The sequence below is a fragment of the Ranitomeya variabilis genome, chromosome 1 (assembly GCF_051348905.1).
Source record: "Ranitomeya variabilis isolate aRanVar5 chromosome 1, aRanVar5.hap1, whole genome shotgun sequence".
NCBI classification, from domain to species: Eukaryota; Metazoa; Chordata; class Amphibia; order Anura; family Dendrobatidae; genus Ranitomeya; species Ranitomeya variabilis.
The window spans coordinates 820,294,700-820,321,650 of NC_135232.1; the positions used below are offsets into that span (position 1 = coordinate 820,294,700).

The following is a 26,951-nucleotide window of genomic DNA, read 5'->3' on the forward strand; positions in this document are numbered from 1 at the left end:
GATCCGTTGAAGCGTTCCTGAGTTATTACCTCATAAAGGGACACTGGTCAGAATTGCAAAAAACGGCAAGGTCATTAAGGCCAAAATAGGCTGGGTCATGAAGGGGTTAAAGTTGAGGAACGCATGGATTCCTCTCAGTATCAGCAGATTCTTGACAATAATGTTCATGAATCAGTGACAAAGTTGAAGTTACGCAGGGAAAGGATCTTTCAGCAAGACAATGATCCAAAACACCGCTCCAAATCTACTCAGGCATTCATGCAGAGGAACAATTACACTGTTCTGGAATGGCCATCCCAGTCCCCAGACCTGAATATCATTGAACATCTGTGGGATCATTTGAAGAAGGCTGTCCATGCTCGGCTACCATCAAACTTAACTGAAATGGAATTGTTTTGTAAAGAGGAATGGTCAAAAATACCTGCATCCAGGGTCCAGGAACTCATTAAAAGCTACAGGAAGCGACTAGAGGCTGTTATTTTTGCAAAAGGAGGATCTACTAAATATTAATGTCACTTTTCTGGTGAGGTGCCCATACTTATGCAGCTGTCAAATTTTGTTTGAATGCAGATTGCACATTTTCTGTTAGTACAATAAACCTCATTTCAAGGCAGAAACATTACTGTGTCCAACAGTTATTAGATATATGAAACTGAAATAGCTGTTGCAAAAAAACAATTTTTATAAAACATTAAGCTTAAGATTAATAGGGGTGCCCACACTTTTTCATATAACTGTATGTGCTAACCAGCAATCCAGATAAATTGAATTGTTCTGAGGAAGGCCCACTTGGGACCGAAAACGTTCAACATCTATTGGTTCTATGTCTCGACACGAAATAAATGTAATTTTTTTCACTTCATATACAATTGAGTGCCAAGTTATTGCTAATACTCTGCTTATACTTGAGTCAGCTTATACTCCGTATATACAGTATATTAAGTTGCACTGTGTGTATTCTGAGATGGCGCTCCCTGAGTGCGTTCGGGGACACTCGCTTGGCAATGGTATTAAAACACTCAGGCACGGTTTCTCACAAAAACAGTCTATTCCAGTTTTAGACTCCTAAACCGCATCACAAACAGTTCATTATATACATCAATGGAACACATTAACCACCGACAGTCTGTTCCAATGTCAGATACTTCTATGCCTGTAACCCCCTTTATCTGGAGTTACCTTACAGGAGCTCCTGCTCCACACACTGACTCCTGTCATTCCTGGTTCCCAGGAAAGTTGCCGAACTGGGATCACCGTCCTTGTGAACAGGGCACTTCAGATAGTCCAGACCCGCAGACGGAACTGTAGCTTCCTCAACACCGTAGCCATCACAGGCTCTGCTGATAAGGCCTCTCCGTGCACTATTCAGGAAGTCCAGCTCCAGGCACTTCCAACACACAGGCCCTCAGTCCATGGCCTCACCATGTGCTTCCAGGAATCCAGTCCACTCCACTACAGGACATTCCAACACAGTCCATCCAGGACTTTTTTTTTTATTTTTAACCCAAATAGATTTTTATTAAGGATAAAATCACATAAACATTTTACAACAATACAGGGATTTTGGGAAGATTACCCCCCCCCCCTTCTTCCCATTTAGACAGCTCACGCTCTTCCCTTAGCATATCCCTCCCCTACCCCAATTCTAGCCAAGGCGTCCACAGTTCATCATATAACTCCATTGTCCCTTTTTTCTGGTTATCTCCCTTTTCTAGGGTAATAACATGTTTCACATATTTAATGTATTCTCCTTTCGAAGGGGGATCCTCTTTTATCCAGTTTCTTGCTATGACCTTCCGAGCCATGTACAATAGTCTAGCAATTGCGATGTTCAAATTGTTATCTACTCTTATCTCCTCTACATATCCCAACAAGCACACCACTGGTTCTCTTGGGACCACACATCTATAAGCCCCCTCTATTCGGCTGATAATCACTAACCAGATAGCAGCCAACCTCGGACACGCCCAGAGCTGGTGAAGCAGTCTAGCATTGTCATTCCTACACCTAGGGAACTCAGTCAGACCGCAATCCGGCCTTATACAAAACATCTGGATATCTATACAATCTATTTAGGGTATAAAGCTGAGACAGTCTATATGGTTCATTCAGTGACAGTTTTGGTATCCATTCTAACACAGACATCCATGTTTCATCCTCTAAATGGCCCAATTCTCTTTCCCATTTAGTACTAGCTCCAATCGAAAACACAGTAAATGAGTATGTAGTAGGTCTCAGTACAAGGTGGAAATAACCCCTCTCGTTGCCCCTTCTCCATACACATACTCCAACACTAAATCGCCTTGAATTTTAAAACAGTCCCCCCCTGTTCTGAGCACTAAACGCAATTTACATTTCACCACCACATATTGACCATCTGCATCAGCATACACCTTCATCTCCTCATATCGCACCCCCACACATATCAGTACTGACATTTCCCTTGAGTACGTGGAGAAAGTAGAGTGATACGCGATCTGTATCCAGCGCCTGAACAAGACCTTAACCCTCACACACACTAAATGTGTTTCAAGCAGATATATCTTTGATCACGAGCATACTGTAAAACTGCCGCCCGTCTGGTCGTATCCTCCAGGCCTCTTATTTTCCAACTCAATATTTTAATACGGTCCCCCATCATACCTCTCATCAACCTTCAGAGTAACCTTATTTCTTGGCCTGAGTGAGCTGTCTAACCCCTCCCCCCCACCCTGTGAACTTCCAACTCCCACCCCTACCCTCCCACTAACTATAAAGCTTTTTCCCCTCCTCGAGAGTGGGGCTCCTCTGCCCATTAGAGAGACACTCTCCCTTGGTTTACTTTCTACTTCTCTCTCCCGCCATCATTAAGGTCACAACTCTTTTCATTCATCTAAAACATTTCAAAACATAGAACGGAGTAAAAAGTTTATAATACACATTCGCGAACACCTTATTTTTTTTTTTTAAGACCCTCCTCTGCCCTCCATGTTATCTATTGCAGCATTGTCTGGCCAAAGAACCAGAATGGCTAAACTCAACTCTTTCATAATTGAAAAGAATACAAGCATTAAACAGGTATGCAATTAACCCAATTCTCCTCTTTCAAAGAGAAACAGACATCCCATATCCATATCCAAACGAATTCTCAGTCTCCTTTAGCTTCTATTTTCTTGGCATTAATATCAATCCACTGAGTAGTGTCCTCCGTTGTCAAGAAAAATTGAACTCTATCAAAAGCCACCACTCTTAGCCTCGCCGGAAATAACATGGAGTATTGCACCTCCAGCTCTCTGTCGTCTCTAGACACCAGTAAACTGCATTCTCTGTTTCTGGACCGCAGCGGCGTAGTCCGAATACATGGCAATTCTCTGTCCTCCAACCGTGAGATCCTCCATTTCTCTGGCCTTTCTAAGAACAGTGTCTCTGTCTCTATAGTTGAATATCTTGGCCAACATGGTACAGGGATTAGCTCTGGGGGGAGGGGGCTGCGGTGGAACCCTGTGTGCTCTTTCAACTGCAAAAACTTACGTCAGGGCCTCGACCCCAATCTTCTCCCTCAGCCAGTTTTCAATATATTCAGTAGGATTTCTCCCCTCAGATTTTTCAGGCAGACCCACTATTCGGAGATCTATTTTCCGGATCCTCATTTTTTGCCGCCAGTTCTGATATCTTTTGAGCAAACCTTTTGTCTGTCTGTTGCAATCTTGCAACATGATCCTCTGCAGTGCTCACCCTCTCTTTCACCTCTCCCATGTGTTTGTCCATTTTCTGTATGGCAGCATTTATTTGTACAATCTCCCCTTTAACCTCCTGCATCTGAAGGGTCAAGTCATTTAGGGACTGTTTACATGAGGACATCAGTATAAATACGTCCTTCAGGGTCGGCTCCCCTCCTAGTTCCACTTCTTTGAGTCTCTGCTGCAGCAGCCATGCCACCTTCTCCCTCCCCCTTCTGTACCTCAGCCCTTCCTTCAGCGGTTGTTTCAACCTCCTCCTCACCTTCAGATCCATCTTCAGCAGACAGCTTTGCTTCCTCCACGTCATCCTCCCGGGCAAACTTTCTCAATTTTGCAGCAGCCTCCAAGCGTCTGACATGCAGCGTTAGGCCTGTCATCGTCCTCCCTGGCCGTGGCGCCATCTTGAAATGCATCGGCCTCTCCAGCCCCCGTGTCTTTCTGCCGCCTCCGGGTCATTTCTTCCTCCACCAGTCCTCCCCGCCATGCTCCACCGCTCCCGAGACCTTCAGTCAGCAGGTGTCACACTTTAATGCGGACAGCGGCGTCTGCACAGGATTAAGGTACCTTCACATTAAGCGACGCTGCAGCGATAGCGACAACGATGCCGATCGCTGCAGCTTCGCTGTTTGATGCCGAGGTCCCCGGGTAACCAGGGTAAACATCGGGTTACTAAGCGCAGGGCCGCTTTTACCAGCGTAAAATGTAAAAAAAAAAACAACAGTACATACTTACATTCGCGTCCCCCGGCGTCCGCTTCCTGCACTGACTGAGCGCCGGCCCTAACAGCAGAGCGGTGACGTCACCGCTGTGCTGTACTTTCACTTTCACTTTACGCCGCTCAGTCAGTGTGGGAAGCGGACGCCGGGGGACGCGAAGGTGAGTATGTACTGTTTGTTTTTTTACATTTTACACTGGTAACCAGGGTAAACATCGGGTTACTAAGCGCGGCCCTGCGCTTAGTAACCCGATGTTTACCCTGGTTACCAGTGTAAAACATCGCTGGTATCGTTGCTTTTGGTGTCAAACACGACGATACACGCCGGTCTGACGACCAAATAAAGTTCTGAACTTTGTTCAACGACCAGCGATATCACAGCAGGATCCTGATCGCTGCTGCGTGTCAAACTAAACGATATCGCTAGCCAGGACGCTGCAACGTCACGGATTGCTAGCGATATCGTTTAGTGTGAAGGTACCTTTAGAGCAATAATGACAGCGGGAGCTCTCTCCTATGTGACCGCTCACATGGCCAGCTAGGACACGCCCCCCACCATCCAGGACTTTACACACTGACCATTCCGGTCCATACACTCTCAACATGTGACCAAACCCTGATCACATTATGTAGCTGTAACCACCCCCATAGGTGGGAGGTGTGTGGTTAGCCAGTCGCACCCAGCTCTTCAACTAGCCCTGCAAACCTCCCTTTTAACTATACAAATACTTGTGGGACTACAGGTCCCAGAACAATAATACTACAGGCTTACAGTGCAGACTCCCTCTGCGACACATACCGGCCATTTACAGCCACGCCGGACACTGTTTCATTATTACCATTACAGATAGGCCTCCATGCGTATCCTGAGGCGCACATACAGCGCCCCCTGGCTGTAACATAGGTCACTGCATCACAGTATATACAGTGCCTTGAAAAAGTATTTGTAACCTGTGAACTTTTCCCCATTTTTTTTTTTTTTCTTTTTTATATGTTACACCCACACACTTAAATGCATAGTAACATAGTATTTAAGGCTGAAGGAAGACTTTAAAGGGCCACTGTCACCCCCCCCCCAGCCGTTATAAACTAAAAGAGCCACCTTGTGCAGCAGTAATGCTGCAGTCTAACAAGGTGGCTCTTTTAGTTTTTGATTCATTTATTAGCTCAATAAAGCGTTTTATAAATTGGCCACACATACCAGATATTATACCTGGAGGCGGTCCGAAGCGTCCTGTATGAATCCCCCAACGGCCGTCACTCTTCTCTTCAGGGCCGATGGTACCCGCCCCCTTCGCGTTGTTGCTTCTTAAATCCGGCGCCTGCGCTGTGCGTGCCTGCCTGGGGCCTGCGCAGTCTTCATTATCAGTAGCAGCTCAGATGCAGGGTGCCTGACTGCGCAGGTGCGGGCAGTGCGGCCACCCTGTTACTGAATCCCCGCCCCGCACTGTGTTATTTATTATGCACAGTGCGGGGCTGGCATTCCTGGGCATGCGCACTGCGCTTGTCAGACGCTCCCCCGGTCCCCCGCCTTCCAGCGTTGTTCTTTGTGGCTGTTCCAAACGTCGGCAATGAAACCTGTATATTCGGGCAATGCTGGAAGGCGGGGGACCGGGGGAGCGTCTGACAAGCGCAGTGCGCATGCCCAGGAATGCCAGCCCCGCACTGTGCATAATGAATAACAGTGCGGGGCGGGGGATTCAGCAACAGGGTGGCCGCACTGACAATGAACACTGCGCAGGCCCCAGGCAAGCACGCACAGCGCAGGCGCTGGATTTCAGAAGATAACAGCGCTCAGGGGGCGGGTACCATCGCCCCTGAAGAGAAGAGTGACGGCAGTTGGGGGATTCATACAGGACGCTTCGGACCGCCTCCAGGTATAATATCTGGTATGTGTGGCCAATTTATAAAACGCTTTATTGAGCTAATAAATGAATCAAAAACTAAAAGAGCCACCTTGTTAGACTGCAGCATTACTGCTGCACAAGGTGGCTCTTTTAGTTTATAACGGCTGGGGGGGGGGTGACAGTGGCCCTTTAAGTCCATCTAGTTCAGCCCATAGCCTAACATGTTGATCCAGGCCCATGGTTATCCTGGAGGAGCTGCTGATTTCCTCAAGTGGGTTAGTTTGTCCACAGGACAGCTGTTAGGCTAGTGTCACATTAGCCAGAGAGCATTGGCTACAGAATGCAAATGACACTCGGCTCAATCTCTACTGCCAGCAAGAGCCGAGTGTCAGTGCACTGTGCTACAATCCTCTCCCATGAGAGAATCACAGCACAGGTACAGAGAAAGTAATTTCTCCATCTCCACCATTGTCAATATCTGCTGTAATCGCACTGCACACATCAACTTTTATAGGTGAGTGCAGTCTGATTCTTAGATGCAGTCGAAGCAAGCTGTGATTGTTTTCTCATGCCGAATTGGCATGAGAAAATAATCACGGATCTGAGCTGCCCTATAGAGTAACACAGGTCTAAGTGATATGTGACGTTTTATCGCACAACACTCGGCTGTTATACGCATCAGGATAGTGGACAACCTCTTTAGGCCAATAAACACTCATTTTTGCGTTAAAACAAGAACTCAGTATTGGCGCATCCTGGAATGACGCAAGCTCTTGAAATTCATTTGAATTACTGCCTAGAGTGTGTGTGTTTGGCAGAGAATAAAAAACAGCAAAAATGCATTTCACCATTCAAAAGGTAGTATAAGGCATGATCCAAAAAAGTCTTATGTAAGAAGTATGAATAAGGGCATCAAATAATCTCTCTCAAAAAAAAAAAAAAAAAAGCCCACACATGACTATTGGCAAAAAACTAGAAAAGTTATGGCACTCAGAATATGCTGATTAAAAAAAAGTTTTGTGAAGTGTTTAGTGTGTTCAAGTAGAATGCATAAAAAACTGTAAATCTCTGATACTCTTGAAGTCGTACTAACCAAAAGAATACCCATGAGTGAATGGGTTAAAAGAAAAAAAAATAGAAGTTGAATTGCTTTCAATTTTGTTCATTCTGCCTCCCAAAAATCACAAAAAAGACTAAATTCACATTTTGTTTCTGTGCTTTAAGCACTTCAGGGTTTACATCTAAATGTTAGAAAAACAGTATCCAGGGGCTTATTTTTTCCTCTCCCTTGTGTAAATGTTGGAAATCAGTCATGATCTCCTGGTCTATTGTGCAGGAGTTGGTGTATTGGGGGGGGGGGGGGGGTGGCGGGGCAGTGCAGCTGAGTTTAGCTGTGTCACATTGCAAGCCCTTCCATCAGCTCTCCTCCTTTATTTTAGCACTGTAACTTCTGCTGTTCTGACCCCTCCTCCACCCCCCTCTCCTCCACGCACGCACAGCCTATCTAGAAATCTCAGGAAACTTATCGCTCTACAGTGAGATGAGAGAGATAGAAATGTCAGTAATTTGTCTGCTGTTATAATTACTCTACAGTGAAATGGGATACGTCGTGAGAATATCGTACTGTAAAAGGATGTCACCATTGTAACAAGACAGTTCATGAAATTGTGCCCCAGTACATAATGTAATGCAGAGTCATGGTTGAGTGAGTTTGGGATGTGATAATTTGACTGGCATTTGGATTATTGACTTCATCCCCATTGAACACCTTTCAGACTGTCTCCTCCAATACCAGTGCCTGACCACAGTAATGCTTTTTTGGATGAAGTGGTAGAAATACCACCGGACCTTGTATGTTTTGTATGTTTTGTGGTAGCTGTTATGGCTGCAAGGGGGACCAACCCAATATTAATGCCTATGACTTTAGAATGAGATGTAAAGCTCCTAGTTTCTGTCCCGATATTTTGTTCTTATGTGTAAGAAGGCTAGCTTCTTAGTGTTGAGTTGGAGACCGCTTTTATGGCAAATAATATATCATGAAGGCAAATAACAAAGTTTTGGTATATGTTTTAGGAAAAGGTAAAGCAAAATCGACTAAGCCTGCCAAAAAGACTAAAAAGTCCAAATCGTCAGAAAAAAAATTGGAACACCAAGTGAGAGAGAAAAAAACAAAAAACAATGTAGTGAAAAAGAAACATCTATACAGTCGGTCTCAAAATGGAAGATTAAAAATTGATGATCGTGATAAACAAGCAGCAGAGACAGAGGAGGATCTTCTGCCGAGGTAAGAGCTAAATATGGCTGTCATTCCACTATCATTACATTGTATTCTAAGGCTCTGTTCACTTGTAGTCACATGTGGCATGTCAAAAACTGAAATAAAAAAAAATCCAGTGTAACATCCTTTCATTTAAATATGGATGGAAATGTTCTAAAATGTCTAATTTGTTTTATGGCAATCTGCTTTTAACTGTACAAAAAATGTAGTCTGTACAACTTAGTCAGGCCAATAAATATATAGTAAATATACCCCATTTTTTAAATTTTATCATTAAATAAGTTTTGTAGAAATGGCTAATAACTAATGGTCATGTGCTATGTCATTCTTAATAGATGCATTTTTAACAGCTTCAGGACCTCCCATAGACTTTAAAGAACCAAAACTGTGACATAAAAATAAAGTTGTGTCACGAAAAAGACAAGAACTACTTGAATATCTGAACTGGAAAACATTTTTCACCGCATGTACAGAAAAAACTGAATATGCTTGGTCAGGATCTGGGATAATTGGCCCAGTCTTGAACTGGCTAAAGCATAACTGTTTTCATTCTCAATAATAATGTAGCTCAAGCAATTTTTCAGTAAACTTTCAAATATCATACCTTGTAAATGTAATCCAGAAGAAAACCTTTCATAAACCTTCAAGATGCCCCCACGCTGTTTCTCAACCAGATATTTTGCTTATCGGGGTAAATCTGTATAGAGTTCCACTATTCTTAATACTGCTTCTAAGGATTGGGCGAACCTATACAGCGTGCATACTCTTGGCTGAAACCGAGGCTTTGTTAAGCAGCACATCGGCAGTTTACTATGGTTTTCGGCAGAGTGCTTCAGTTTTGTTAGCTGTTGGCACAGAACTCCTTCTGCCCTGTCAGCTGATTGTCGTTACTGAAACACAGGAACAGTTCTTCTCTGTACTTAACACATGGCTCCTTCTCCCCTGTCAGCGGATTATTCTGTGTTTCTTAGTAACTGACAGTTCTTCTCCGTATTTAGCACATGGCTCCTTCTCCCCTGTCAGCTGATTATTGTGCTTCTCAGTAACCCTGACAGTTCTTCTCCATATTTAGCACATAGCTACTTCTGCCCTGTCAGCTGATTATTCTGTGTTTCTCAGGAATTCGGACAGTTCTTCTCCATATTTAGCACATAGCTCCTTCTGCTCTGTCAGCTGATTATTCTGTGTTTCTCAGGAACTCGGACAGTTCTTCTCTGTACTTAATACATGGCTCCTTCTGCCCTGTCAGCTGATTATTCTGTGTTTCTCAGGAACTCGGACAGTTCTTCTCCATATTTAGCACATAGCTACTTCTGCCCTGTCAGCTGATTATTCTGTGTTTCTCAGGAACTCAGACAGTTCTTCTCCATATTTAGCACATAGCTACTTCTGCCCTGTCAGCTGATTATTCTGTGTTTCTCAGGAACTCGGACAGTTCTTCTCCATATTTAGCACATAGCTCCTTCTGCTCTGTCAGCTGATTATTCTGTGTTTCTCAGGAACTCGGACAGTTCTTCTCTGTACTTAATACATGGCTCCTTCTGCCCTGTCAGCTGATTATTCTGTGTTTCTCAGGAACTCGGACAGTTCTTCTCCATATTTAGCACATAGCTACTTCTGCCCTGTCAGCTGATTATTCTGTGTTTCTCAGGAATTCGGACAGTTCTTCTCCATATTTAGCACATAGCTCCTTCTGCTCTGTCAGCTGATTATTCTGTGTTTCTCAGGAACTCGGACAGTTCTCCTTTGTTCTTCTGTCAGCTCCTTGCTCCTGTGTTGCCTATGAGTGATAGAAATTTCAACTAACTCAGGACGATCAATAAATATGTTCTGTGCAGCGCAGTCCAATTATGCACTCTGCAATGTGTGGGAGAACCATTCACTATACTGAGGCAGACAGTTATTTTGAAGTCAAATGCCTCTGTTCCTGGCAGTATCCCTTGTTTTTAAGGCAGGACAAAAGCATGGTCGACCACCCTTTATACACCTTTTTGAAGTGTAAGGCTGTGTGCACACGTTACGGATTTTTCGCATTTTTTTCGCTATAAAAACGCGATAAAACTACAAAAAAACGCTCACATTAAGCATCCTATTAAAAGAATGCAATCCGCATTTTGTATGCACATGTTTTTTTCTGATTGGAAATGCATTCCGGAAAAAAATGCAGCATGTTCTTTAACCCCTTTACTCCCAAGGGTGGTTTGCACGTTAATGACCAGGACAATTTTTACAATTCTGACCACTGTCCCTTTATGAGGTTATAACTCTGGAACGCCTCAACCGATCCCGCTGATTCTGACATTGTTTTCTCGTGACATTGTACTTCATGATAGTGGTAAAATTTCTTTGATATTATCTGCGTTTATTTGTGAAAAAAACGGAAATTTGGCAAAAATTTTGAAAATTTTGCAATTTTGAATTTTTATGCAATTAAATCACAGAGATATGTCACACAAAATACTTAATAAGTAACATTCCCCACATGTCTACTTTACATCAGCACAATTTTGGAACCAAAATTTTTTTTTGTTAGGGAGTTATAAGGGTTAAAAATTTACCAGCAATTTCTCATTTTTACAACACCATTTATTTTTTAGGGACCACATCTCATTTGAAGTCATTTTGAGGGGTCTATATGATAGAAAATAACCAAGTGTGACACCATTCTAAAAACTGCACCCCTCAAGGTGCTCAAAACCACATTCAAGAAGTTTATTAACCCTTCAGGTGTTTCATAGGAATTTTTGGAATGTTTAAATAAAAATTAACATTTAACTTTTTTCACAAAAAATTTACTTCAGCTCCAATTTGTTTTATTTTTACCAAGGGTAACAGGAGAAAATAGACTCCAAAAGTTATTGTACAATTTTTCCTGAGTACTTTGATACCCCATATGTGAAGGTAAACCACTGTTTGGGCGCATGGCAGAGCTCGGAAGGGAAGGAGCGCCATTTGACTTTTCAATGCAAAATTGACTGGAATTGAGATGGGACGCCATGTTGCGTTTGGAGAGCCCCTGATGTGCCTAAACATTGAAACCCCCCCACAAGTGACACCATTTTGGAAAGTAGACCCCCTAAGGAACTCATCTAGATGTGTGTTGAGCACTTTGATCCCCCAAGTGTTTCACTACAGTTTATAACGCAGAGCCGTGAAAATACAAATTATTATTTTTTGCACAAAAATTATTTTTTAGCCCCCAGTTTTGTATTTTTCCAAGGGTAACAGTTGAAATTGGACCCCAAAAGTAGTCCAATTTGTCCTGAGTACGCTGATACCCCATATGTGGGGGGGAATCACCGTTTGAGCGCATGGCAGAGCTCGGAAGGGAAGGAGCGTCATTTGGAATGCAGACTTAGATGGATTGGTCTGCAGGCGTCACATTGCGTTTGCAGAGCCCCTAATGTACCTAAACAGTAGAAACCCCCCACAAGTGACCCCATATTGGAAACTAGACCCCAAAGGAACTTATCTAGATGTGTTGTGAGAACTGTACGATAACAGCGATACCTCATTTATATCATTTTTTTATGTTTTGGCGCTTTTATACGATAAAAACTATTTTATAGAAAAAAGAATTATTTTTGCATCGCTTTATTCTGAGGACTGTAACTTTTTTATTTTTTCTTTGATGACGCTGTATGGCGGCTCGTTTTTTGCGGGACAAGATGACGTTTTCAGCGGTATCATGGTTATTTATATCCGTCTTTTTGATCGCGTGTTATTCCACTTTTTGTTTGGCGATATGATAATAAAGCGTTGTTTTTTTGCCTTGTTTTTTTTTTTTTTTTTCTTTTTACGGTGTTCACTGAAGGGGTTAACTAGTGGGACAGTTTTATAGGTCGTGTCGTTACGGACGCGGCGATACTAAATATGTGTACTTTTATTGTTTTTTTTTTTTTTTTTATTTAGAGAAAGAAATGTATTTATAGGAACAATATATATATATATAATTTTTTTTTTTTTGGGGGGGGGGGAATTTTTGTTTTTTTACACGTGAATTTATTTTTTTTTTTTTACACTATAACATTGCCCCATGGGGGCATCATGTTATAGTGTAAGATCGCCGATATGACACTTTGCTGTGCACGGTGTCAGATCGGCGATCTGACGTGCACAGCTCCTGGCGGCTTCCCGGCGCCTGCTCTGAGCAGGCGCAGTGAAGCCACCTCCCTGCAGGACCCGGATGCCACGGCCATTTTGGATCCGGGCCTGCTGCAGGGAGGAAGGAGGTAGGAGACCCTCGGAGCAACGCGATCACATCGCGTTGCTCCGGGGGTCTCAGGGAAGCACGTAGGGAGCCCCCTCCCTGCGTGATGCTTCCCTGTACTGCCGGTACACTGCGATCATGTTTGATCGCAGTGTGCCGTGGGTTAATGTGCCCGGGGTGGTCCGTGACCGCTCCTGGCACATAGTGCCGGATGTCAGCTGCGATAGCTAGCTGACGATCGGCCGCGCTCCCCCCGTGAGCTCAGCCGATCGCGCTGGACGTACTGTTCTGTACTTGGGAAGTAGGGCCCACCCCACATGGACGGAATAGTACGTCCAATGACAGAAAGGGGTTAATTTGCGGAATCGCGGGGATTCCGCACACATAGGAATGCATTGATCCACTTTTTTACCACATGGGGCTATGCCCACCATGCGGGAAGTAAGCGGATCATGTGCGGATGGTACCCAGGGTGGAGGAGACTCTCCTCCATGGACTGGGCACCATATAATTGTTAAAAAGAAAAAAAAATTAAAATAAAAAATCGTGATATACTTACCTTCTGATGGGTCCCGGAGTCTTCCCGCCTCTCAGCGGTGCACGCGGCGCTTTCCGTTCCCAGGAATGCTGTGTGTGAAGGACCTGCGATGACGTTGCGGTCACGTGACCGTGACGTCACCCCAGGTCCTTCGCACACAGCATCCATATCAATAGTAAAAAGTAGATCACACTTGTCAAACACTATGTTTGGCAAGTGTGACCAACCTGTCAATCAGTTTTCCAAGTGATGCTACAGATCGCTTGGAAAACTGTAGCATTCTGCAAGCTAATTACGCTTGCAAAACGCTAGTGTTTAGCGGGAATGCGCATGCTAGTTCCGCATGCGATATACCTGCAGCAGGAGTTGCGGAAATTTCCGCGGTAATTCTGCAACGTGTGCACTTAACCTAATACTGCTAGAACAGAGGCCAAAGTCTAGAGTAAGAGTATGTGCAAATGTTAATCATATGCTTATTTTTTGTCACATCTTTTCTCGTAGTTTTGGGACAAAAACTGAAGCATTTCCTAGTGTCAGCAAAGTGAATGAGATATATGAAATCTCATGTACATGTCGCTTATTTTTTCCTTGCAGATTTGAAGCAGTTTCTGCAGCATGTCAATTTTCAGCGTTTTTGCAGCATTTTTCACCCATCCTAATGAATTGGAAAAAAACACACAAAAAGCAGCAAAAGCCTGCATTTTATTGCAGTGTTTTTTCTGCCAAGAGAAACACTTTTTTTTGATGCTGAAATGTCTGAAAGAAATACTTACGGTAATTGTTGAACAGCTGCAAGACAAGCAGCTGCCCGGGATTCTAACTTATTTTAAGCATGGTGGAGACACTCTGTTTGCACACAAGCCTGCACGGATAACCCCTTATCAAGCTCTTTCTCTCATCACTACATATAGGCCCTTCTAAAGGTACCTTCACACTAAACGATATCGGTAGCGATCCGTGACGTTGCAGCGTCCTGGCTAGCGATATCGTTGTGTTTGACACGCAGCAGCGATCAGGATCCCGCTGTGAGATCGCTGGTCGTTGCTGAAAGTTCAAAACTTTATTTCGTCCCTGGATCTCCCGCTGACATCGCTGAATCGGTGTGTGTGACACCTATCCAGCGATGTCTTCACTGGTAACCAGGGTAAACATCGGGTTACTAAGCGCAGGGCCGCGCTTAGTAACCCGATGTTTACCCTGGTTACCATTGTAAAAGTTAAAAAAAACACAAAAAAAACACATACTCACATTCCGGTGCCCGGCGTCCGCTTCCCTGCACTCCTCCTGCATCCTGTCTAAGTGTCGGCCGTAAAGCAGAGCGGTGACGTCACCGCTCTGCTCTGTGGGAGATGCCGGAGATGTTCGGCGCTGACACAGGATGCAGGAGGAGTGCAGGGAAGCGGACGCCGGGCACCGGAATGTGAGTATGTAGTGTTTTTTTTTTTTACTTTTACAATGGTAACCCAATGTTTACCCTGGTTACCAGGGGACTTCGGCATCGTTGGTCGCTGGAGAGCCGTCTGTGTGACAGCTCTCCAGCGACCACACAACGACTAAACAGCGACGCTGCAGCGATCGGCATCGTTGTCTGTATCGCTGCAGCGTCGCTTAGTGTGAAGGTACCTTTAGTTCAAAAGTGAAGTGGTCCCTAAAAATAGGTTTATCTAAAAAATGTTGCCACTCGCCCATCCTGCTCTAGCTCTGCTGCTGTGTCCACTTTATTGCAGCTTGGTGAAATTAAATGAGAATGCCAAAAGTAACAACTTTTTAGTGCAACCTCAAAATTATGCAATTTTTTAATGCTTTTTATGCTGGAATAATGGCATAAAAACTTTTGATGAATCTGGCCCTTGAGCTTTTCCACTTGTATATGTACAGCTAGCATTTACATACACACTAACGACTTGTGCTCAAAAAAACTGTAAAATGACAAAACTATGAAATAGTATGAGCCTATCGTAAATACTGAATACAAATGTTCAAGGTTTGTGCCACTCTCCCATTGATCATACAAATGCAGGTGAGAAAGTGATCCTATGTGGCAGTAATGAAAAGGCCAGATATCCTTTTAGGGTTGTGTTTTCCTGTATCTTCTAAAGTTCATAGTATAGTACCTCTCTTCCCAAATTGTACGTTGGTGGATAGAAATGGATAGTCTGATACACGCAGGTAGTGCGCATACAGACAAATTCAAATTTGAAAATGGTAAGGAAACACACATCAGAATTATAAAGTGGAGTATTTGTGTGGAGTATAGTGGAATAAAGTGTATAAATATAACTAAATAGTGAATAAAGAGTATAGTGAAAGTTTTTATATGCTTTGGGGAGGAAAAAGCAATATAGAACAAATGTTAAGGGCTGAAACTGATTTTTTTCCTACCGCCACGACAGCACCCTACGAGAGAGGGGATCCGCCCACCATCAGGACAGGAACCTACAGGTTAAAAAGGTCCCCCTCGCCACTCCATTTTGGGTTCCTGTCCTAGATGGGAACAGACAGGTGAAGTCTTACCTAGGTCCATCAGCCTCTGTGCGGTATTTGTGGGAACAGCAGAGACGGGGGCACTGGAGCAACGTCGGGGTGTCCTGCTCGCAGACCCCTCCTCATCTGAGCACATGGATGTCGCGATCCCAGGGGCCGGGGAATGCTGCCCTGGGTCGCATGAGCGCAGCGCTGGTCCCGGCGTCTCATCCAGGAATGGAAGCGCTCCAGGTACTTCCGGGGGAGGAGGTGCGGCTGCATGTATTAAGGTGAACCGGAGCTGCAGGACAGTGTGCGGCAGGATGTCCTCTGTGGGGGATGCAGAGCACCTTCAGGTGGAGGTGCCCGAGCAGCACCGGAAGAGCGGTAGCAGCCGCTCAAGGAGCAGCAACAGTGTGGTACGGGGGCGGCATCGTGCAAGCGCCCCAGCGTCAAGTGGCAATTCACCTGCTCCGGAACCGGTACTCTTTGGGTCAGCCTTTGGTGAGTGTTATAAATACACCTAGTAGCTGATGTGGTCCGTTTCTTGCGCTTTGTTATAGGTCAAAAAAACTGTCAAAACTAAACACAAGCAGTGTGCTTTATGCACAGTACCTTCGCCAGATAGCTATGTTTAAAAAGCTTTGTCAGGCTTGTATTTGCCGAACTTTAGAGGAGGAAGCTCCCCTCTGTACATCGAACCTAAGGGCTGTTATCAGGGAAGAGATTGAATATTCCCTTAAAAGCAGACAGCATGAAAAATCTACTGGGGACTTATCGCCAGATTCTAGCCCATCTTTACAAGAGGGCGAATGTTCAGGCTCTTCATCGCTATCCTCTTCAGACGAAGAGGGAAGACCATGCTTTTCCGTAGAAAATATGGATGTATTAGTTAAAGCGGTACGCACGACCATGGGGATTGCAGAGAATAAGGAACCCAGATCAACCCAAGATAATATGTTTGCAGGTTTGTGTCAGAAAAATCGTAGATCATTTCCGGTGGTTGACACAGTTAAAGATCTTGTTAAGCGTGAATGGAATAAGCAGGATAAGGGGTTCTTACCATCATCTGCAAAGAAGAGATATCCCTTTGATGACGAAGTTTTAGCTGGGTGGGTAAAAGTCCCTAAGGTGGACGCAGCGGTGGCTTCCACATCAAAGTCAGCCACCTTACCACTAGAAGATGTAGGCCTTCTTAAAGATCCATCCAACAGAAAGGCGGACATGTTCTTAAAGAAGGTTTGGGTGTCGACATCTGGAGCATTTAAACCTGCAGTTGCTAGTACCTGCACTGCCAGATCAGTTATGGTGTGGGTGGGTCAGCTAGAGGAGCAGCTTAAAGCTAAGGCCCCTAGAGATAAACTACTTGATTCTCTATCTCAGATCCGTGAGGGTGTAGCATACATGGCGGATGCCTCTGTAGACTCCTTAAAGTTAGCAGCCAGATCGGCAGGTCTCTCGAATGCTGCCCTGCGAGCTCTCTGGCTTAAGACCTGGAAAGGTGACGCTCAAGCTAGAGCAAAACTATGTACAATTCCATGCAGGGGTGAGTACTTATTTGGCCCTGTGCTGGATGACATCCTCACGAAGGCAGAGGATAGGAAGAAGGGATTTCCTAAAGTGTTTAATCCTACTTTCAGAAATGCCTTCAGGAGACGTATGCCCTTCCGGAGAGCTTATACAGACTGGGATTGGGAACCGAAAGAGCCAAAGAAGAAAGGTGCATACTTCAGAGGCTCTTTATCGTCGAAACGTAGACGCAACTACCGATAAATCAGACTTTCCAGTAGGGGGTAGATTAAAATATTTTTTAACCAATAGGCCAAGATAACTTCTAGCAGCTGGATCTTGGGTATAGTTGCGTCAGGGTTAAAATTGGAGTTTCGGGAGGTACCTCCGAGTTACTATGTATTAACTACCCTTAATTCTCCAGATCAACAGCGGGCCCTGGAAATAGAAATTCAGCTGTTGAGAGAAAAGGAGGTTATTGTAGAAGTACCAAAGGGTCAGGAAAAGGAGGGGTTTTATTCCCCTTTATTTTTAATTTCCAAGCCTGATGGATCCTTTAGGACCATCATAAATTTGCGGAAATTAAATACATTTCTACAATATCATGCCTTTAAAATGAAGTCCATTAGGTCGGCAACTAAACTTCTATTTCCCAGGTGTTATGACTGTCCTGGATCTAAAAGATGCGTACTACCATCTACCTATTTACAAGGATCACCAGCAGTTCCTCAGAATGGCTGTGCGGCTAAACGATCAGATCAGGCACTTTCAGTTTATGGCAATGCCATTTGGGCTGTCTATAGCACCGAGAGTGTTTACTAAGATTATTGCAGAAGTAATGGCCTATATCAGGGAGCAGGATCCCCTAGTTATACCCTACTTGGACGACTTCCTCATAATTGGGAATTCGATTTTCCAATGTAAGGCCTGCCTAAACTGTATAATATCATCTCTGCAGAACCTTGGTTGGTTGATCAACTTAAAGAAATCAAAACTAGAACCATCAGTGCGTCAGATTTTCCTCGGCATTCTTCTAAGTTCAGAAGATCAACTATGTTTTCTACCAGAGGACAAAAAATAAAGGATTATTCACAAGGTCGGGACCGTGAGAAGGAATCCAGATCTAACTTTGAGAGATGATATGTCCCTGCTGGGGTCATTGACATCATGCAATACTGGCTGTTCGGTGGGCTCAGTCCCACACTTGTGTATTACAATACGAGATCCTCAATGCAGAAATTAGTCTTCAAGGTCGTCTAAATGGAGCACTCATATTGTCAACCGCCACTCTCTCCTACCTAAAGTGGTGGCTGGATGTTGGCCATTTGTCAAAATGGGTGCAGTGGAGAATAATACCAGACAACACGGTCATAACCGATGCCAGCCCAGTAGGTTGGGGAGCTCACATGGGAGAAATTCTGGCCCGAGGGCGGTGGTCACTTTGGGAAGCCCAAAACTCAAATTTGAAGGAACTTACAGCAGTCAAATATGCGCTGCTTCAGTTTCTACCGGCCCTGCCGGGTTCACATGTACGGGTGCAAACCAACAACATGACAGTAGTGGCCTACCTCAACCATCAAGGGGGGACAAGATCACAGTCTCTAATGTCCACCACTGCAGACATACTCACTTCCTTTCTTTATCAGCACTCCACATACGAGGGGAACACAATGTGGAAGCAGATTATCTCAGTCGTCATTGCCTACGTCAGGGGGAATGGTCTCTGAACCGGCAAATATTCAAACAGATAGTCAGTCTCTGGGGACTACTAGTTATAGATCTGTTGGCTACGACGAGAAACAGGCAGGTCAGGCAGTTTGCATCACTTCAGGTAGCAGACAGATCATGCATAGAAGACTCCCTTCAAGTCTGTTGGGATTTTTCCCTAGCATATGCGTTTCCCCCAATGTGTCTGATTCCTCTAGTTCTCAGGAAGATCAGGGAGGAGAGGGCGAGGGTAGTTCTAATTGCTCCCTTCTGGCCCAAGAGACCATGGTTTTCTCTACTCAGAGCGATGTCATTGGCCGACCCTTGGGTGTTGCCCTAGAGTCCGGGGCTCCTCTCTCAAGGTCCATTTCGTTATCCCAATGTGGAGGGCCTTCATTTGACGGCGTGGAATTTGTGAGGGTGTTGCTAAGACTGAGAGGATTTTCAGAGGCCTTAATATCTACCTTGCTAAATAGCCGGAAAGAGGTCACTACCAAAATTTACTCTAGGGTCTGGAAGAAGTTTCTGGCGTTCCATCAGCATCCCCTAACAGACCATGTTCCGATTCTGGCAATTCTGGAATTCTTGCAGAAAGGCCGAGAGTTGGGGTTGGCAGTTAATAGGGGTTCAAGTGTCAGCTTTAGGAGCCCTATATAACAGCAACGTGGCGGGAAATAGATGGGGGTCCAGATTTATTAAGGCTATTGAACATAGTAACCCAGTTCATATTGCTAGATTGCCGCCATGGGATTTAAACTTGGTATTAGATGTTTTAACAGAACCCCCTTTTGAGCCGTTAGGTTCTGCCTCAATTAAGATTCTGACCCTAAAGACAGTTCTTTTGTTAGCCTTAACTACTGCTAGGTGGGTCAGTGATATTCAGGCTTTATCAGTGGACTCTCCTTATCTAATGGTCTTTCAGGATAAAATTGTTTTGAAGCCAGACCAAGCATATTTACCAAAGGTAGCTTCTAGGTTCCATAGGAGCAAGGAGATATATTTGCCATCCTTTTGCGATAATCCAGTTTCAGCAGTAGAACAGAAATGTCATACGCTAGATGTTAGAAGAGCAGTATTGGAGTACTTAGACAAGACACAAACTTGGAGACAGAGTAGGGCTCTGTTTGTATCTTTCCAGAATCAGAAGAGAGGTGCGAGTGTCACAAAAAGTTCGCTAGATGGATCAGAGAAGCAATATGTCTAGCCTATTCCGCCAAGGGGGAGACGCCGCCAAAAGGCATCAAAGCCCAATCCACTTGAGCCATGACCTCATCCTGGGCGGAGAAAGCGGATGTCTTCATTGACATATGTAAGGCGGCAACGTGGTCATCTCCTTCCACTTTTTATAAGCACTACCGTCTTGATCTATCATCCAATTCCAGCCTAGACTTTGGGTGATCAGTACTTAGTGCTGTGGTCCCTCCCAGGTGAATAGTCTCTGAAAGTCTCTCGTAGGGTGCTGTCGTGGCGATAGGAAAACCGGTTGTTACTTATCGGTAATAGGATTTTTGAGTCCAAGACCGCACCCGCACATTCCCTCCTGTAGTTAATCACTGGATTCCTGCACTCCATTGGAAGGTGTGCTTTTAGTTTTCACTCTGTAGAGGTGATGGTATTTAGCATTGTTTAAGTGGAAATTATCATGTACTAATTCAATGGCGGTGTCCCTTATACTCTGAAACACAAACTGGAGTGGTGAGGGGGACCGTCCCTTTTTAACCTGTAGGTTCCTGTCTTGATGGTGGGCTGATCCCCTCTCTCGTAGGGTGCTGTCGTGGACTCTGTAAAATCCTATTACCGGTAAGTAACATCCGATTTCAACTCAATATGTTGAAACGTGGGACTGAACAGGGAAGTCAAAGTATTTGCATTTTTGGATTAATGATGTACTTTTCTTGGGCATTTACCGAATATCCAGTGTAGTGCTTTTATCTATATAGACCACCACATCTAAAGGAGCTGAGAACCCTGATGAAAGAACAGTCTCTGAAAGGGTACCTGTCATGTCGAATAACGCTATTTACCTGCAGATAGGGGGTTAATCCTATGGTTAATAGTGTTAGAAAAATGTTCAACCGCACCTACTAAAGATGCGCCACCTGGGACAAAAATGAACTTTATTCCTCTCTGGAGCCACCAGCTTTCAGTCATACAACGGTGTTGGTGCAGCTTCAGTAAGCAGCTGTAAGCATGCCCCTCCACATTTACTGCCAGGAAACGCTGCAATGATGCCGCTGTGAGGGCACAATGAGGGCTGTGAGTGGTGACTAGCTGCATCGGCATGCTTGCAGAACTGAAAGCTGGAGGCTAACGTGAGGAGTAAAGTTTAATTTCTTCTGGGTGGTGCAATTTCAGTATGGCGGCCAGGAATTTTCAGAATGCTATTAACCACCAGATTAACCCTACATCTGCAGGTAAATACTTAGCTGAATAAGACCGGTTCCCTTGAAACATGTGGTTTTGAGCAGCGGAATTTTTAGCGCAGTTACATCACACTGCAAAGCAGCAAATTCAAATTGGAGTTTATATACACACTACTGAGTGCATCTGAATTTCCATTTCTATCTGGAACCATATCCACTCAGGAAGAGGCACATACTATGCTATGGACTTTAGCATATACAGTTGAAACCATAAGTTTACACACGCACTATATAAAGACACATCTTCCACTAACTGAGAGAGGAATAAAACTATGCTCAACTAGGTCTTTAGGCGGTATATCATTAGCTCTATCGTACATCACTTATCTGGGAATTAAAATAGGCCGATTGCCAACATCTCTATACACTCTGAATTATCCCCCTCTTATAAAAAATAATTACTACTCAGCTAAAGGCTTAGCAAGATTTACCTCTATTTATGGGAAGGGCACACTTGGTGAAAATGATCAGTACAGCCAGGCTCATGCACCAACTACAAACCTTACCATTACTCCTGAAACACCTTGATGTCACCATACTTAATAGGGCCTTCATCCATTTTATCTGTAGTGGTAAGCATCCTAAGATTTGTCTGTACAAACTCTTGGTGTCTAAAGACGACTGAGGTATCAATTTTTCCAAGTATTAGAAACTACAATCTAGTTTGCCTCTCCCGCTATGTACAGTGGGTACAGAAAGTATCCATACCCCTTCAAATATTGCACTCTTTCATTCATTGCAGCCATTTGGTAAATTCAAAAAAGTACATTTTTTTTCTCATTAACGTACACTCTGCACCTCATCATGACTGATGAAAAAAAAAAACAAATGTAGAAATTTTTGCAAATTTAATAAAAAAGGAAAAATTGAAATATCACACGGTCATAAGTATTCAGACCCTTTGCTCAGTATTAAGTAGAAGCACCCTTTTGAGCTAGTACAGCCATGAGTCTTGGGAATGATGGAACAAGTTTTCACACCTGGATTTGGGGATCCTTTGCCATTCTTCCTTGCAGATCCTCTCCAGTTCCGTCATGTTGGATGTGAACGTTGTGTACAGCCATTTTCAGGTCTCTCCAGAGATGCTCAATTGGGTTTAGGTCAGGGCTCTGGGTGGGCCAGTCAAGAATGGTCACAGAGTTGTTCTGAAGCCATTCCTTGTAGTGTACTGCTGCAAATGTTTGTAATGAGACAAAATTGACTCCTGCTTTGTTAGGTCTTCTATACTGTTAACTCTGAGATCACTGAAAAACTGTATGATTATATGTATGTCATTACATGTCTCACACTAGTAATGCCCCCCTTTCATTTAAAATGAGCTTTTGAGGCAGATTCTCGGGGAGATCTATATCCAACCCATAAGTCATAACCGCTCATTTGTATCTAATAAAATCCTTTATTTCTCTGGAATAAGACATTAGATTACAGATATCAAGATATTATTTTATTCAACTTCCTATGACCTACATGCACCTACGGTATTTACGACTTAGGATGGTTGATTCTTACCCTTAAATTCAAACTTTGGTTTGTATTTTTTACAATAAGTTACCCTGATGTTTTTTTTCTACAGAAAAAGAAAAGCTAAAATAAAGCACATCAGCACACCATGTCATGCTGAACACAGCAACGAAGAATCAGTCTTGTAAGTTCTTTTGATAGCATTTAACAGTTGTATTCAGATTTTCACACAATATATGTACATTAGTTCTATTATTATGTGTGTGTGTGTGTGTACACACACACGCACACACACACGCGCACACACACACACACACACACACTACAGACCAAAAGTTTGGACACACCTTCTCATTTAAAGATTTTTCTGTATTTTCATGACTATGAAAATTGTACATTCACGCTGAAGGCCTCAAAACTATGAATTAACACGTGGAATTATATACTGAACAAAAAAGTGTGAAACAACTGAAAATATGTCTTATATTCTAGTTTCTTCAAAGTAGCCACCTTTTTGCTTTGATAACTGCTTTGCACACTCTTGGCATTCTCTTGATGAGCTTCAAGAGGTAGTCACCGGGAATGGTTTTTACTTCACAGGTGTGCCCTGTCAGGTTTAATAAGTGGGATTTCTTGCCTTATAAATGGGGTTGGGACCGTCAGTTGTGTTGTGCAGAAGTCTGGTGGATACACAGCTGATAGTCCTACTGAATAGACTGTTAGAATTTGTATTATGGCAAGAAAAAAGCAGCTAAGTAAAGAAAACCGAGTGGCCATCATTACTTTAAGAAATGAAGGTCAGTCAGTCTGAAAAATTGGGCAAACTTTGAAAGTGTCCCCAAGTGCAGTGGCAAAAACCATCAAGCGCTACAAAGAAACTGGCTCACATGAGGACCGCCCCAGGAAAGGAAGACCAAGAGTCACCTCTGCTTCTGAGAATAAGTTTATCCGAGTCACCAGCCTCAGAAATCGCAGGTTAACAGCAGCTCAGATTAAAGACCAGGTCAGTGCCACACAGAGTTCTAGCAGCAGAGACATCTCTACAACAACTGTTAAGAGGAGACTTTGTGCAGCAGGCCTTCATAGTAAAATAGCTGCTAGGAAACCACTGCTAAAGACAGGCAACAAGCAGAAGAGACTTGTTTGGGCTAAAGAACACAAGGAAAGGACATTAGATCAGTGGAAATCTGTGTTTTGGTCTGATGAGTCCAAATGTGAGATCTTTGGTTCCAACCACCGTGTCTTTGTGCGACGCAGAAAAGGTGAACGGATGGACTCTACATGCCTGGTTCCCACCGTGAAGCATGGAGGAGGAGGTGTGATGTGTGGGGGTGCTTTGCTGGTGACACTGTTGGGGATTTATTCAAAATTGAAGGCATACTGAACCAGCATGGCTACCACAGCATCTTGCAGCGGCATGCTATTCCATCCGGTTTGCGCTTAGTTGGATCATCATTTATTTTTCAACAGGACAATGACCCCAAACACACCTCCAGGCTGTGTAAGGGCTATTTGACCAAGAAAGAGAGTGATGGGGTGCTACGCCAGATGACATGGCCTCCACAGTCACCAGACCTGAACCCAATCGAGATGGTTTGGGGTGAGTTGGACCGCAGAGTGAAGGCAAAAGGGCCAACAAGTGCTAAGCATCTCAGGGAACTCCTTCAAGATTGTTGGAAGACCATTCCAGGTGAGTACCTCTTGAAGCTCATCAAGAGAATGCCAAGAGTGTGCAAAGCAGTCATCAAAGCAAAAGGTGGCTACTTTGAAGAACCTAGAATATAAGACATTAATTCAGTTGTTTCGCACTTTTTTGTATATAATTCCACATGTGTTAATTCATAGTTTTGATGCCTTCAGTGTGAATGTACAATTTTCATAGTCATGAAAATGCAGAAAAATCTTTAAATGAGAAGGTGTGTCCAAACTTTTGGTCTGTACTGTATAAGGTATAGGAAATACACTTGGGACATTAAGAAAACCGTAATCTACATATAAAAAAAAATGCTTCACCTTACAAAACAGTTTTTACTGAACCAAAATAATTTCACATGCAAAATAGAAACCAAAATATGAGCAGAAATTCAAAGTGCTTGACATTAGACTCACCAGATCTCCACTTTGCACTGCCGAGCGGCAGTACTCCGAAACAGTGTCTGCAAATCGAGATCTGGTTTGGCTCTTATCCTAAGTCATGTGACAAGCCTCGTTAAAGGGTCGACATTGACGGTTAGGATGGCTACTTCCAATAGGTGGCACTAGAGTTCTAGTCCTCTTCCTTTCTGAAGAGACAATTTGACATTAGACTGTCGTTGATATGATTTTTCAGGGTTGTCCCTATATAGCATCCAACAGTAATCTGCCATCATTGAGTCATTTCAAAAACCCTGGCAGCGGTGTTCCATTAGTTTAATGACCTGGTGGAACCGCTTGCCTTGTTCATCGCTTACATCCCCAAGATTATGTGGGAAGAAATCTAAATGTGAATGCAAAAAGTGCATTTTCAGAGACCTGCGACATCCAGGAAAGACACTGGTATTCATTTAGCAGTTCCTCAAAACCTTCAAGATATTCTGGAGATTTTTGTTTTCCTAAGGGTATGTTTCCATGTTCAGGAAACGCTGCGCGGAGCCGCAGCGTCAAACACGCAGCGTTCAGATGTTACAGCATAGTGGAGGGGATTTTATGAAATCCCGTCTCCACTATGCGTGGTAACACGCACCCGGCGGCCCTGCGATTCCGGATATGCTGCGCGTCTTTTAACATCGCAGCATGTCCGTTTACCTTGCGGCGACGCTGCGCCCCCGCAAGGTAAAACACAGGGCCCTATGTGTGGGGTGCGATGATGTCGGGTGTGTGCAATGAATACATCCGGCATCATCGCTTCACAGAAGGGGGCGGAGCTTAGGGCGGAGCGGGTTCGCCGCTCCGTCCAAACCGCCGGCCATCATGAAGGTGGACACGTACCCTAAGAAGTTTTCACAGATCTATTTGGAGCTTTTCCAAGATCTCAATTCCTTATCATTTAGAGTTCCTTTGAACACATCATCTCTCATAAGCTCTCTGATCTGAGGACCAACAAATACTCCTTCCTTCAGTTTTGCTGGTGAAATGCTGATGAAATTCTGTGAAATGTACTGGAACCCTTGTAAAATTGTCTTTGCAATGGCTTATCTTATTTATATTTAGTGGAGGAAGAAAGATTATTGTTAGAGCAACTAAATGATTATGCTGAACATTGTCTCTACCTGGAGCATAGATGTTTCTCTGTCCCCATTTATGGCGAACATGCTCTACTGTATTTCTACTGTCCCATAAACACAAGAAGCAACAATATTTTGTGAAACCTCCTTGCATTCCCATTAGCAGACCAATCACTTTCAAATCTCCACAGATATTCCATTAATGATGCTTTTATTGTATAGCATTCAAACCAACTGACAGATTTTCATAACTTTCCTTTAGATTAAATGTTTGAGCAATTGATGGTTTCTTATTTCCATTGTGAAGCAGCACTGCTTTTAAACTTCCCTGGGATGAGTCAATAAACAATCGCCAATCTGCAACAAAATACTCTTGATTCAGTTCTTCAAAGAGGCCATTCACATGTTAGGCCAGGTTCACACTGCGTTAACAGTAGCCCGTTCAACACATGCGTTAACAGGCTGCTCTTAACGCAAGTGCCGGTATGTCAGCGCGCTAGCGCAGATAGAGCTAGCGAATGCTGTATCTGCGCTAGCAGTGACGGACCCGGAAACGCTGCAGCCCGCGTCCCAGGGTCCGTCACTCAATGATGGCACATCGCTAGCGCACGCCCATTGTGGGCATGCGCTAGTGATGCGTCCGACATAGGAATTAATGGTGGCGTTAACGGACTGCGTTACACCGTGTTATGCTGCGGTGTAACGTAGTCCGTCTAACGGACGCCAGCAACACAGTGTGAACCCAGCCTTACAGTACACCATTGGTCCATCAACTATGAAAAATTGGTTAGTGTTACTTCTGTTTCGGTAATAAATAATAACACACTTTGACATCATCATGAAGAATATTCTTCTGTTTCAACCTAAATGCAAGAAGT

At 43.9% G+C, this 26,951-nt stretch overlaps 1 protein-coding gene across 4 annotated transcripts in view; it reads left to right on the forward strand.

The window, feature by feature from the left end:
- CENPC (centromere protein C) overlaps positions 1-26,951 on the forward strand; it is a 316,155-nt gene that overhangs the window by 200,059 nt on the left and 89,145 nt on the right. For 3 of the 4 annotated variants that reach the window (XM_077275003.1, XM_077275008.1, XM_077275023.1), the window contains 2 exons: positions 8,355-8,565; positions 22,983-23,054. In XM_077275003.1, the coding sequence (XP_077131118.1) occupies positions 8,355-8,565; positions 22,983-23,054 (283 nt within the window). The remainder of the gene's footprint in view (positions 1-8,354; positions 8,566-22,982; positions 23,055-26,951) is intronic. The other variant, XM_077275016.1, reaches the window with a different exon arrangement.